A 15,085-nucleotide genomic window follows, 5' to 3' on the forward strand; every position below is an offset into this window, starting at 1 on the left:
TAGTCTCATAGTGAAAACACACAAACATTGCCGTGAGAAGTTAATGTAACGTAATTCACAAATAAAATACATGATCATGAAAGATAAGTTATTACTATTTGGCTTCATGCTCCAGTCATCATATTATTCTGTGAATATGAGTATTTTTCTTACTATAGAATCTAATTGCCATTTTTCATATTAAGTTATTTGACTTTGGGAAGTATTCACTGAAGTATATTGACTCAAAAAAGACAAATCCAACTACCTAAAAATACAAAGGTACAAAAATCTCAGATAAATAATTCATGTGACACTCCATTACTAGGTCTTTTTTAATATGAAAAATTTCAGTAATTCCAAATGTTGTTTAGATCAATAAGCAATTACATCTTCACCTGCAATAAAGATGTAAAAGAAGACCTGTGTCCATTTCCATGCAGATTGTTCAAATACTCCTCAAAGAAAATGTTATTTTGGGCAGTGAGTTTCAAGCAGAGGTAATTGCTAATTTCATGGAACTGAGAGTAAAACAAGATATTAAATATGATGGTAGTGTTCATCCAGTTTAAAAAGAAATGCGTGGGGGCCAGCTCGGTGGCATAGCAGTTAAGTTCGCACGTTCTGCTTTGGCAGCCCCGGGTTCGCTGGTTCGGATCCCAGGTGCAGATCTACGCACTGCTTGTCAAGCCGTGCTGTGGCAGGCGTCCCACATATAAAGTAAAGGAAGATGGGCATGGATGTTAGCTCAGGGCCAGTCTCCCTCAGCAAAAAGAGGAGGATTGGCAGAAGATGCTAGCTTAGGGCTAATCTTCCTCAAAAAAAAAAAAAAAAGAAAGGAAAAAGAAAAGAAATGCTGTGTACATTTGCCAGACTTGCCAAAAGATAACCAAATCTTCTTCTTCCATCACTATCACTGGTCTATTCAATAGGAAAACAACGTATAAGGAAGGAAATTTTTAAAGGGAATTTCCAGACCTTATGCCACATAACAGGCACTCAGGCTTGAGGTCACCATGAAAATAAAGTTTTACCTGAGTGTCTGGAGTTTGGGAGTTCACATACACCAGTGTTTGACTCTTGCCTGGAGAAACCTGAGTGAAAGGTTGATTGGATTTGCTGCTGATATCAAAGGAAGGAGGGAGGGTGGTCATGGAAACAATTTGCAAGTTAGTGCCATCAAGTCAAATCCAACTCCTAGCAACCCTGTGTACAGCAGAGTAGAACCCTGCCCAGTCTTTTTGTGCCATCCTCTCACCTTCCAGTGCCCTAGCAGACAATGCTCCACTGCCATTCATAGGGTTTTCATGGCCCATTTTTTTGGAAGTGGATGGCCAGGTCCTTCTTCCTAGTCTGTTTAGTCTGGAAGCTCCACTGAAACCTGTCCATCATGGGTGACCCTGCTGGTATCTGAAACACTGGTGGCATATCAGCATCATAGCAACACACAGCTGCCACCGTATGACAACCAAGAGATGGGTGTTGTGGTTCCCTGATTGCAAAACAAACCTAGCCCCTGGTAGTGAAAGCGCCAAATCTTAACCATTCGACCACCAGGGCTGGCTGTATGTTCACTAGTGTTGAAGACATGGTGTGTGTTTCCATGAGCCGAGCCTATACTGTGGATTGGAGCTGAGAGGTATGTGAAAACGGATCAATAGGGCCAGGTAACAGTGCAGTGCAGAAGCTTCTAGCCCAAGTGTATAGTGGATATTGTGTACTGCACAGATCCTCTCTTCTGGAACAAGATACTTATTTCCCCAACTGCTTAGAGTATTGCTTGCTAACAACTTACAGCTGAGTTCTTCACCAGGAATTGCCACTGCCAAAGGGAGCAGCATCCCGTAAGGGTTAGGCCTCTTTGCTGTCAGCAGCTACCATCCAATAACTGGTCCACATAGGGGCACAAAGACCTAGCCCTAAATCAGAATATCTTGGAAAAGCATCCCAGTATCAGGAATTCCCTGAGAGAAAGGCCCTGAGGCCTTTGTTACAACTGCATCACAGTTCAGCTTCTCCCTCTGTCCTATCTTGCTGCTGTCACATCTTTACAGGTGCTGTTTCAGAGATCACGTCTCCCCTCCTCCTATCTCTGCAATCATCTGCAAATTTCTGTCTCAGAATCTCAGGGTACCCAACCTACAGCAGATGCTGCTGAGAGTGGTCCTAGGAGCAAACTCTAAAAAAGGATTTTTAAGCTATAATTACATGCTGGTTAGCCATAATGTGGAGTACTAATAGCCCTGGCATATGGTGGTCATGAAATTATTCAAACTTTCACAGGTCTCTGAGAGATACCAGGGAAACAGTAATTATAATGATTATGATTCTCTTCTCAAGGCCTCACAGCCAGCTGAATGCACCTTATCCATCCCTGAAGAAGAGAGATTTATTCTTAAATAAGAGTAAGTTTCTGTGTTTAGGTATCAGCACAGAGGAGAACCATTTTGCGGTACTTAAGTCAGGAGGATGAAATAAAAATTTCTGTAAGATAGAATAAGTTTGCAGTCTCCCCTCACCACTGTCACACCAAAACTCTTCCTATGCTTGGCTTCTAGAATGCTGGAAAACGTTCTTATGTCACCCAGACTGGAAAGTAAAGTATTTCTTTCTGGAGAAACTATCTGTCCCAAGGGAAGGACCTACAAATACTGACATTTAGGAGACTTCTAACAAAACAGCCATCTTGTCCTCCAAACATACTACAGAGAGTCCACTAATCAACAAGCTCCGTACATTACACATCTTGTCAATCAGGCTTTTTAGAGCTTCATTCAAACATGAGTGAACAGAAGTTGGCAGAAGATCTCTAACTTGAAAAATACACCAAAACAGAGCAATAACATGAAGGATCTTTGGGAAATTTCTGACCACGCAGGAAGTAGAACAAACCATTTAATATCCTTGGAGAATTAAGACGGGCACCCAGAAAAGAAATCTCATGGAGACAAGTGTGAGAATCTCACATGGGATTAATGGTAAGGAATATCCCAGGACAGCACCTATGCTACCGATCTAAAGAGCAATTACTCCCGATTAGAGCAGGATACAATTATTTTGTATATAAGGATATGAGAAATCCCACAGATATTCCTCAAAAATAGTAAACTGATCAATGTGTCTGACCTTATTTAGAGGCATTTTATAGTTGTATCAGAGAGTAAGGAACAACCCCACAATAGTTGTACAGAACACTAAATAACAAAAAGTAGAACAAGGCAATGTATGAACCCAGGTAATAAACAAAAATCCAAAAAAGAAAATATAATTACAGTATATACTCTGTGAGTCTTCCAGCAGCAATATTTAATAAAATCCTTTGCAGGAAGTCAATAAATAGCAACTAAAAATTGAAAAGCAAAATAGCTTGCATCTTGTTAGAAATAGAGGTAACTACTCGAAGAAACCATCTACAATAGCTGTTTTTGGCTAAAGGTACTGGGAAGTGGGGAGGGATGGGAAGGAGCCAGGAGTTATCCTTATAAGCTGAGTAGTAATTTTCAACTTTCTAAACTATGTGCAAAGTATTCTTTGATAAAAGTAACAAGTAAAAGAGAAAACCTATTTATTTGAAAAACAAAATCCTGCTTTAGAATCATTGCTAATAGTGCCCAGGCTGACTTGCTCTGGCTCTGGCAGGTTACAGCAACTGAATTCAGCATTAAACACACTCAAAACATGAGCTTCATTACTCAAAGACTGTTTTAACTTTGATATCAACATGCCCAAGATTCCAAATGGTACTGGAATGTAAAACTCAGCATGGTTCATATTACTACAACAAAACAAATTAAACATGATATTTAAAAATGCCATTAATTTGTAAGCATATATAATCATGTTTGATTACAATATCATGTTTTTATTATTATACACATAAGCCATTGGAATATATTAAATAATGTCAGGTAAAATGCAGGAATAGGTGTTTTGTATAAAGGGATCACTAAATATTAACAAGTCTAAAAAAATAAAAAGATAGGCAGGATGACACTGTAAAATTTTTATTATATGTAAAATCTGCTTTAACCACTACATCTGACAGACTGGCCTTGAAATAAAAATTTTGCCAAGCTGTTCAATTAATTATCAAATTAAACAGATTTTTATGAAAAGATAATACTAAATCTGATTATGACAGGAATTAGCAGAAGGTAGAAAGAAAAGAAAATAAAATATAGATGAGCTAATCAGGCAATGAGTGAAATATGACACGAGATTATATGACTAAGAAGTAAACTAAATTATTCTGGGTTGAATCTATATTTCGGAAATGTGTATTGTTGATTTTTCTATCATACTTACATCTCTGTGCCCACTACTAGCAGAATCATGAAGTGGAGTGTCATCATCTAATCCTTGTGTGTTAACATCTGCTCCAGCTGCTATAAGGATCTTAGCAACATCATAATATCCAACATTGCAAGCTTCATGCAGTGGTGTCCAACCTAAAGTTAGAGTATTAACTTAATATATGGTTCACTTGTATTAATTCAATATATATACTTTTTATATACATAACCCTGTATAACATACTGATTCTAAATGCACATAGTACAGAAGGAAAAAGGAGTGACAAACAAGCTGGTGGAAATAAAAACTAAGAACATCACCAATTTTACAAAAGGTTCATTCACAATAATTACTATTTCCGTTAGGGCAAAAGTAATTGACAAAAGTATTAAACATTTAAGCTTATCCAATAAATAGAAACTTGCTGTAATTTATAACAATCATCTGAACTATGGAAAAATAGAAAAACGAGGCAAAACATTAATAAGCTTGTTAGGGCCTTTTAGTAAACAAAAACCCCTATGTTTTAACGGTTTTCATCTGTTAAGGTGCTATAATCTTTTCTAGACTTAATACTTATTTAAATGGAAATAAATTTATCATTTTAGTTACTTTTGTAATAAAAAAGTTACATGTTCATGAAAGACAAATTAGGAAACATAAAAATACAAAGCAGAAAAGCAGCATTACCCTTAATTCCACCATCCAGATATAATAAAGAACCTAGCAGAAATCCTACGAGCTTCCCTCCCTCCCGTATTTATAATTTTAGAACAAAACTGGGAAGGTTTTTTAACCTGCTTCTTCTATTTACAATGAAAACAATCTATGTCATTACACTTTTCTACAACACAGTATTGCACTGACTAATTTAAACAAGCTCCTACTACTGGGCATTTAGATTATTTCTAATTTTTAAATATTAGAAACAATGCTGTAACAAACATCCTAACAACTAAATCTTCATGCACATCCATGATTAAATACTTAAGACAAATTCTTAGAAGTGAAATTGTTAAAAAAAGGGAAAACTACATTTTTTTGGTTTCCGATAGATACTAATACCAAGTTTTCCTCTAGAATGGATGCTGCACATTTTAAGTCTCATTCTTTAAAGTAAAGACCTGTATATTGCCCTTTTCCCCACTCATATCAAACAGAGAAATAAATTTCAGGAGTATTCTAATAGGGCTAACGTAAAAGCAAAACAAAAACCAAAATTAGGAAATGACAAAATATAGGGGTATAGTTTTAAGATATGGGGTCAGAGAAGGCTTTCTTAAATAAAATACCAAAGAACCCAAATGAAAAGATTAACCGATATTATCATAAAATATTAAAACTTTAGTACAGTAAACAACACTCTAATGAAAATCCAAACATACCCACAGACAGTGAAAATCTTTACATATTCGATAGAGAATTAAAATCTACACTAAAGGAAGGGCTCTTACATATTAATAATTCTACCGAACCATAAGAAAATGGGCAAAAGACTGGATCTGGCAATTCACAGAATACATACAAACTTATAATATGCACAAGAAGAAATATTCACTGTCACTATTGAAAAGAAAATTCAAATTAAAATAAGATCTTTTTTACATTGTCAGATTATTAATTAAATTGATAATATTCAGTTTTAGTGAAAACGTGAGGAAAAGGGCTCTTTCATATACTCTTGATGGGAGCGTAAACTGACAACAAAAGATTTTTTGAAGGGCCATTTACCTGTATTTTAAATTTTAACATTTTAAATATGTATCCCCTATGATTTAGCAGTTTCCTTTCTATTGAAATCCTTCCATAGCTATACACAAAGATATTTTTGTAAGAGTGTTCACTTAAGTACTACCCATGGAATCTATATTATACAGTATTTGCAGCTGATGAAATGAAATGAATGAAGTAGAATTACCTGTATGTACTGACAGAAATATCTGTAAGACATTAAGTAAATGGCAGATTACAGAACTAGAGGTTGATAGCTATAGATGGAGTGATCTGATTTCTTTAAAAAAGCTGCATAAAAAAATGTTCATTTCACATTTATAATGAAAATGCATGGAAAAGATAACCTCCAAATTGTTAACAATAGTTCTGTGGGGAAGAAGGGGGGTATTAACATATAGTAGGTGAAACTAAAGAGATTTCTACATTGTGCCCTGTATACTTCTACTGTTTGAATTCTTTACAGTAAGAATGTATTCGCATGGCATTTGAATAATTAAAAGGACACACCACCACTACTTTCTTATAGTCCTCATGTTCAAATTAACGTGTTATTTAAACTAATTAATTAATTAATTAGTCTTTCCTCCTCTAAGCCCCAGTACACAGTTGTATATTCTAGTTGTAGGTCCTTCCAGTTCTTCTACGTAAGCCACAGCATGGCTACTGACAGATGAATGGTGTCGTTCTGCACTTGGGAACCAAACCCCAGCTGCCAAACCAGAGAGTGCCGAACTTTAAGCACTAGACCATCAGGCTGGCTCAGTAACTGTTCTTGAAAGACTTATGAATGAACTACTTTGAAAACATTATATAACACTAATTCACTAGAATAAAACCTAAATTGGATAAGGAATTATATAGTAATATGTTATATAAGTAAACAAAAATATAAGTTTAATATTTAAAAATGTGAGTAATCATTGACATGAAATTGTAGCAGAGATCAGGGTTTCACGTACACATTCCAAAATAGTTTGTGATAAAGTACACTTTAGAACTCGTTCACTTTAGCAGGAGGATTAAAGAATGTAGAACCATTAAACAGTAACCAGAATCTGTTTAGATGAAAAGTTTTAAATTTTAGTTCCTGATTATTAGTCTTTAATTATCCCTCTTACCTGCAAAATCTTTCACATTCACATTTGCCCCTAAACTTATTAATTCTTTAACTTGTTTCACATCTCCTCGAATAGCTGCCATGTGTAAAGGAGTTTCACCACGTTCATTTCTTTTATTAACTTTATCTTTTTGTCGAGATGAGGAACTAGGAGTTTTCTTTTGGGCTGGTGTTGTTTGTGATGGATGATTTGGTGTGGAATCTATAAGAAAGAACAAAGTTGACAAAAGTTCTGGGCTAAATATTTTGTATATTCATTTAAACAAAATGAATTTTGTTTCAGTGATAAAAATGAATTTTTAATTCATTCATTTTTATAGGTAATGTGTTAATTTCCTGGAACAGGGAGAGTATCTTCTCACTCCGATGATCTGAAACTTGACTTGGATGATACATTAATAATTTGACCCAAAACATAGAGTTAGGGTTTCTACTTCCTTTAGGGTTATCAAATATTGCATGAGCCAATTTAGAAAAAAATGTTTTATTCTGTCAATTCATAACACTGGTTTAAAATGAAGATAAAGTATCAAGCATGCACCTTAAAAGCATGTGCTCAATGAATAATCTTATAAACTGCAAAAAAAAATCTACTTTCCAAAGCATATTATGCTATTATTGTAAGACCTAGATGAAACGACACTGAAGGCTAGAGTTCACACCTCTGACTTGGACAAAATGTTGGAGGTCTGTTCAAATACTAAATGCAAATTAAGGTCATGGATGACTTTAGCATGAAAACGAAGCTTAAGATATATAAGAAATATGGACAGTATGGATAAAAGCCTTTAAAAAGTGGGCTGATAAAAGTAAAAAAATTGTGCTTTCTTTGATTCCCATCTTTTGATTTTTGTTCCAGTTTCTTTATTAAAAACAAGAAAGTTAAACTAGGTGATGCCCAAAGTCCTCTCCTCCTCATTTCAGAACTATTGGGGGGAAAAAAACAAAGAAAAAACTAGTCTTAATCAGTTAAGGATTCAAGACATTATGTGCAATGTTAATAATTAATTCTGAAAATTTACATCCATTTAAAAGAAACAACTACTTCAAGAGAAAGCAAGTCTGAAAAATAATTTTCTAGCATCATGTAATAATTTTCTTGCAAACTGACATGATTAGAGCACTAAAGTAATATCATCCTTTCCTCAATAAGAAAAAAGTTTAAGGTTTACACTTTTCGGATTTTAAGGTATACTGTGTCAGTAAGAGTTTCCTATCTATGCATTTCTATCACGTACGCTCCATAAGAGCAAGAACATTGTCTATCTTAGTCACTGTATCTTGACTACTCAGGAAACTTCTTGGTACATAGTGGTACTCATGCAATATTTGTTGAATGAATAAATGAATTTTATTATAATCTTTACAGTCAAATTATTAAGAAAATTAGCTGTTGAACTTAAAAACAAAGAGAGACTTTTTAATTCAAACAACTTGCAAGAAAGTAACTCAAAAAAAATTTTGTTAGCCATACCAAAATAACATTCACAAACACAAAATAAAAGTAGTACTATCCATAATGGCAATCAGGGCAAACATAAAAACACAGAAGATTAATTACGTAATGGATAAAACAATGAACCCTCAACTCCAAGCATATCTATTTCCAGGCAAACAGCTAGATATTTCCACTCTAGTTCTACGTATGTTACAAAGTTAACTAAGATGTACTCTTAAATGAAAAGAACCAACTGCAGAACAGTATCATACTATAACCTTAAATTTAAAAAGAAACTACTACAAAAGATATATATTCGCATGTTTATGCCTAGAAAATTTCTAGAAGATAAGAAACTGTTAGTAGTGGTTGCCTCTCAAGGGGGGAGGTCATTGGAGATGAGGGAAGACTAACTTTTTGCTTTACTGTATTAATTCTTTAATTTAGTCTAAGGATAGAGGCTCATGGCATAAAAAAATCATTTTTAAAAGATAAAAGTCTTTCTATCTAACTATTAAATCTGATTCAAAGCCAACATTTTACAGAAACATTTTAAGTTTTAACACTGTAAAATATCTTTAATTTTGCCAATCTTTCCTAAGTTGGGGGTGGAAAGGTGGGAGAACAACCAAAACAACATGTTCTACATAAAAAGCAGAAAGCTCTAACATATTTTTATTAGTAAAAAACATCAGATACCCTCATGCTTTGATGGAAACTATGATACATAGAAACTCTTAAGTATTTTACCATGTTGTCCCAGCTTTTATAAAAAGAGCCAATATAGGAAAAGTTCAGTAGAAAAACTGTTCCCTTTTCAATGCATTTCAACATGGTCCGTTATGTTACCCAAAGTCCTATGTAAGATGCCTTGAATTCAGAGCCAAAAGAAAATTTATTTTTCTCTAGACAAAAGTGATGTACTTTCTTCTATCAGTCAGTGAGAACTTGTGTTCGTAGCTGCCAGAATGCACAGCTAAATTCAATGCTCAAAAGTAATAACTATCTCAGCCCAGCTGTCTGGATTTTTATCTATGTTTCTAGCTCCTTTTAATAATCAGCAGGTTGTTTTGGTCCTGCTGGTAAGCCAGCTTCAATTATTTTTGGAGGGCACAGTACACGAATAAACACACACACACATACATGTAGCACAACATCTTAACTGGAAGTGTGAACAAATATTTTCCCTTTTAAAATAATTTAGCAGATCTTAAACAGTATAACATGGATTACACTCATTTCTAAAAGTAATAATGTGATAACATTACAAGTTATCGGCAAGGTCCTAGCGAACTGAAAAGTCATCTATAAACTTAGAAGCAGCTTTATAGAAAGTGGGGTAAAAAATTCTTCAGTAAGGTAAAAGCACATAGTTCTGCAACAGATTTCTCAAGTTAACTGACTCATTTCTAAATTACTCATTTTAGTTGACAAATATGTACGGAAAGTCCACTAAGCACAAAGATCTCTGCGCTTGTACACCTTCTCATCTAGTGGAGGATACAGACAATAAACAACTGTCATGCAAATAAATGTAAAATTACAAACATAAGAAATTTTGATTAAGTTCAAGGAAGGACAAAAACATAAAGTAGTTAAAAATAATTGTTAAGGCTAGAGTCTGAGGAAAACTAAGAATACACATGAACTCAATGATGGTAAGTGTCACCTGGACTGTTGTCCCTTGCTGTCATCTGCATAAGAAGTGCCATCTGCTTTCGTTCCGAGAGTGGATAACCAAAAAGAATGCTAACTGGTGTAGACTTCTTATTTCCAGCTTCTTTTTTTGTCTTCTTCTTTTCTGGACCTTCTTTCTCTGGAATTATTAATAAATATGTAAGAATTTGAAACAAATGCAAGCACTCAAAAGCACAACATAACATGACTTTAAAAAAAAATAGATGCTATATACGTGTACAAGAGAAATGTGTATTATATAAGAACTAGCAATGGGCAGGCAAAAGAGCACTGGACTTACATAAGCAATTTTCTTCATGAATGCTAAAAAATATATATATATTATTAATTCTTTGTTTTCAGAAAATCAGTAACATTTGGAAATTTATTCCAAGCAAAATTAGTATTTTAATGATTTGTCTTATTGAGACTTAACTTCTTCAATAACATTTCAAACATTCCTTAGTATTACATCTTTGAAACTTCTCTTTCATTCATTATAAGTTTATTCTTCTTAATTACTACTAAGCCCATGTTCCTTCTATATGCTACAGCTACGTTCCTTCAAATTACTTTCCTAACTCCACTAACAATTTGTACGATCTTCTAAGGAGATAAGTATTTAAGACAAGTCTCATCACACGCAGTAATTACTGAAATAAAGCACTAAATCACTTTATTCCAGTGATAGGACAGCTGAACATGGAATGGTATTACTCAAAGCTAAAAATGAGCAAATTACAGATTTCGGGGGGAGGGGGTGTTAATAGAGATCCTGTGAAGATACAAAAGTATCTAAGGACTTTTCAAAGAGATTTGATCCATCGTAAAATCATCTCTCAGATTTAGCTATTTGGGAAGTAAATCCTTTGATATGCAGCCAGCATTCTCCAGGAAATTCAGATAGTACTGGAATCCATAGGTCAAAGAGATACAGGGTCTTTCTTTAGGACTTCTCAGGCAGTTAATTCAGGTGGCTCTGCAAGAGCTAACATGGAGGTTCTGCCTATTAACTGTCTAGCCTAGGCATCTATTTCTTGGGAAACCCTATTCAAATATGTGGGATTTACTGATCCAGGTTTGAGGGTCCCTGCAAAGACAAGCTACAAAAATAAATATGTAAAATTAAAAAATAAATGTAAAACACAGCAAAAATGAGTGGAAGAAGGGAAGGCTTAGTAGTCAATATTGTGGTTTTTTTCAGGCAGCTGTGGCCAGTAGCTAGACTACTCTAGGAGAAAAGCATTTATTAATCTAGCAAGTTTCAAGACACTAATCAAAGTTTGATATTATTTAAATATTATTTAAGGTATAAGAATTTAAAGTAATAACTCTTGCAGTGTACCCCTTAATCAGGATAAACTTGTATCTAACGGCCTAGAAAAATCAGAGGTCCTAAATATTTAAACTCTGCTGTTCACAAATCACTCAAAATTCAATAGCTTCTCAAGTGTCCGTTTTGTCAGTATTTGATCTTACATAACAAAAACTTTCAAGATTTAAGTCAGCCGTTGTTAACAGTTCTAATGTATTCTCTTATTTTCATATTTCTCATTTCATTATCATTAATGATCCAATTAGTATAAATCCAGTTTCAGTACAGTGTTTTAACTAACTTACTAAATTATAAAGCCCTAAACAAGTCTTTTGGAGAAGTCTAGTTTTTTCTGAAACATATACTTTCTCCTAATAATGTTCTGTACACTTTGGTTCTTTCATATTTAATGAGGAACCACAACTATTGTTCTTTTAATAGTTTTCCATCTGAATAACAAAGCTTTAAATATAATGAACGTACTTCTCACCAAAAATTAAAATATTTATGTGTGAAAATTTTATAGAAAGTAGAAAACATGTTTTAACAAAAATAAGTAACTGGAGGAAAAAAGTTTTTAAAAAATACATAGTATCTATCCTTAAAATATTTCCTAGGGCTGGCCCCGTGGCCGAGTGGTTAAGTTCGCGCGCTCCACTGCAGGCGGCCCAGTGTTTCGTCGGTTCGAATCCTGGGCGCGGACATGGCACTGCTCGTCAGACCACGCTGAGGCAGCGTCCCACATGCCACAACTAGAGGAACCCACAACGAAGAATACACAACTATGTACCGGGGGGCTTTGGGGAGAAAAAGGAAAAAATAAAATCTTTAAAAAAAAAAAAAAAAAAAAAATTTCCTAAAATTTTGGGGAAAGCTTTGTCTTTTATTTTCTCATTTGCAAAATAACTGATTTTTTGGTTTTAACTGCATTTTAATACAATGTTTTAAAAAGAGTAAGCTAGGGGGACTGGCCTAGTGGTTAAGTTCAGAGTGCTCCACTTCAGCAGCCTGTTTTCAGACCTACACCACTCGCTGGCAGCCACGCTGTAGTGGTGATCCACATAAAAAATAGAGGAAGATTGGCACAGATGTTAGCTCAGGGCAAATCTTCCTCAGGAAAAAAAAAAAAAGTTAAAAAGTGATACATACTCAGTTTACAGAAGAAAGTGAGACACTTATAAATTCATTATTAGAATTCCATGCTTCCATATGATCACAGATATAATTATTATATTTTCGAAAAGAATAAACAAACTGGATATACTCCAAATATCCAAGTAAAAATTCAAATTAGGTACTAGCATCCAATCTGAACTGTATTTTTTAATTAAGTTAACCTTAGTCATTTGTCTGAGTTTATGCTTTACATGAGATAGGAAAAGAAGGTAAGTGAACAGTAAGCTGGTATAAGACAGTTAGATTAGAGATTATACTATTCTTCAAAATTATAAGTGTTAGATTAAAGATATCCCAAAGTGTGCTTTTTCAAATTTTAAAGCATTCAACGTAACTTCCACTACTTGGGATCTATCCTGTGAAGAACCTGTTTCCTCTGACCTGTCATAAGTAAAAAATGATCATATACTATATATTTGAAAAAGTTAGGTACTTCTCGAGTTTCAGTACCTGAAATATGTTATTTATTTGTCCCAATAATGGGTCGGAACTCTAAACTTTAAACACAGGAATACTGACACGTGCTCATTTACACAGTCTACAACAGACCTGAATTCCACTCAGCAACCCTAGAGATTTTTAAAGAAAAATCCAAGTGATTCACTTAAGACCAAAGAAAAATAGAGAAAGAGACTTTTCAACAATCCAATATTCTTTATTTCTAGGTTCAGAGGATCCTTAGAAATATAGAGATGAATCAGTCTTATAATCTCAAAAATTAATGCTTTCTTTTCAGGTCTTGTCAGAATATACAGAAAGCTCAACATTGTCACATCCCAATTAAGCGTAGAGTATATTACGGAGAAGAGACAAAATTGTTTTTCTTGGGGAACTGGTTCATAAACCTATGAGTGTCTCAAAAACTAAAGAATATGACATTTTCCTACAAAGCAGTCACTGTATAAGGAATGAAACAATGGAGCTACAATTCAAATACAGCCGAACATAATTAAATCAATCATGTTTGGAATGTGTATACTTCAATTCTGAGAAAAAATGTTGCCATTACTCTCTGGTTCTAAAATATCTACACAAATCTCTAACAGCTGGGCACTTGTGTCTTTTAATTGCCAGCAATAATACTCAGATCATGGATGGCTTCATCACATTTAGCTCTTTCAGGTACCCTCTGGCACTTATGAGTTCCATTTTAGAAAAGTACACCTAACTCCACAGTAAGTGTAGGTCTTTTCAATTTAATGCTGATTGTAAACATGCTCCCCAAATTTTGATAACCAAGTACAATTAACTTATCGGCTCAATTAACAGCTTTCAGGATAATTTTAAAAGTAATTATTTGGTTCTACAAAACCCCCACTCCAACTCCACAAATTTATAAAATAAATATAAAGGATATTAGAAACAGAAGGTTTGTTTCAGTTTTTATAGCCAAACAACATATGCTGAAAACTTGGTACTTAGATACCCAAGGACTAAACAATATTTTACATTAAAAAAAGTTAAGAGAGAAAGATATAAGCCCATTCAAAGAAAAAAGGACAATCAAAACAATTAATTTTCACATACAAGAGAACACGTTTACTCTTTAAAATGACAATATTTATATATTCTTTTATATTCTTCTATCTGGAGAAATCATGAAGCATAATCCCTGGTGCCATAGCTGAATAGAGAGGTTCCAATTCAGTTAATGGTAATGGCATTTCTCCAGGAATTTTTTTTTTTTTTAAAGATTTTATTTTTCCTTTTTCTCCCAAAGTCCCCTGGTACATAGTTGCATATTTTTAGTTGTGGGTCCTTCTAGCTGTGGCACGTGGGATGCTGCCTCAGCATGGCTTGATGAGCAGTGCCATGTCCGTGCACAGGATTCGAACCAGCGAAACCCTGGGCACCCGAAGTAGAGCATGCGAACTTAACCACTCGGCCACAGGGCCGGCCCCTCTCCAGGAATTTTTAATCCACTTCTGAATTCAACATGGGCAGCAAAGTCATTTTAAAATTAAAAAAGTTTTTAAATGTGTGTTTTTTTAAGAAACACTGCATGATTGAAGAGTAAGATGGCATTGGCTATCAAAATCAATACACTTAGTATATCCTGTGAAGAGTCCAAGCAAAAGAGACTAAGGACCTAGGGGTAACTTCCCATAATGGTCGCTGCACTGCACAACTCCAAGGGGTTGACTTTCATAATTGTTTTCTATGCGAACGGTGTCCCCATGTTGTGCTGTATAACATCTGAGTAGTGGTATACAGTAGTCTTGCTTATAATGTTCATATTTAAGCATGTGTTGGACATGATGGACTGGATATCTCAAACAAAAACTGGAAACTTTGCTGTCACTCATGTAGTTCACTTATTCAAACAAAGATATCTATGTACTGGTTTCTAAAAAAG

General features: G+C 34.4%; 1 protein-coding gene across 14 annotated transcripts in view; it reads right to left on the reverse strand.

Annotated features, from left to right (window-relative positions):
• ANKRD12 (ankyrin repeat domain 12) overlaps nucleotides 1-15,085 on the reverse strand; it is a 138,343-nt gene that overhangs the window by 50,497 nt on the left and 72,761 nt on the right. For all 14 annotated transcript variants that reach the window (XM_044773437.2, XM_044773433.2, XM_070513555.1 and 11 more), the window contains 3 exons: nucleotides 10,231-10,377; nucleotides 7,125-7,325; nucleotides 4,285-4,427 (listed from right to left, as the gene is read on the reverse strand). In XM_044773437.2, coding sequence (XP_044629372.1) covers nucleotides 4,285-4,427; nucleotides 7,125-7,325; nucleotides 10,231-10,377 — 491 coding nt within the window. The remainder of the gene's footprint in view (nucleotides 1-4,284; nucleotides 4,428-7,124; nucleotides 7,326-10,230; nucleotides 10,378-15,085) is intronic.

The sequence above is a fragment of the Equus asinus genome, chromosome 7, assembly GCF_041296235.1.
Source record: "Equus asinus isolate D_3611 breed Donkey chromosome 7, EquAss-T2T_v2, whole genome shotgun sequence".
In the NCBI taxonomy this organism is placed as follows: Eukaryota; Metazoa; Chordata; class Mammalia; order Perissodactyla; family Equidae; genus Equus; species Equus asinus.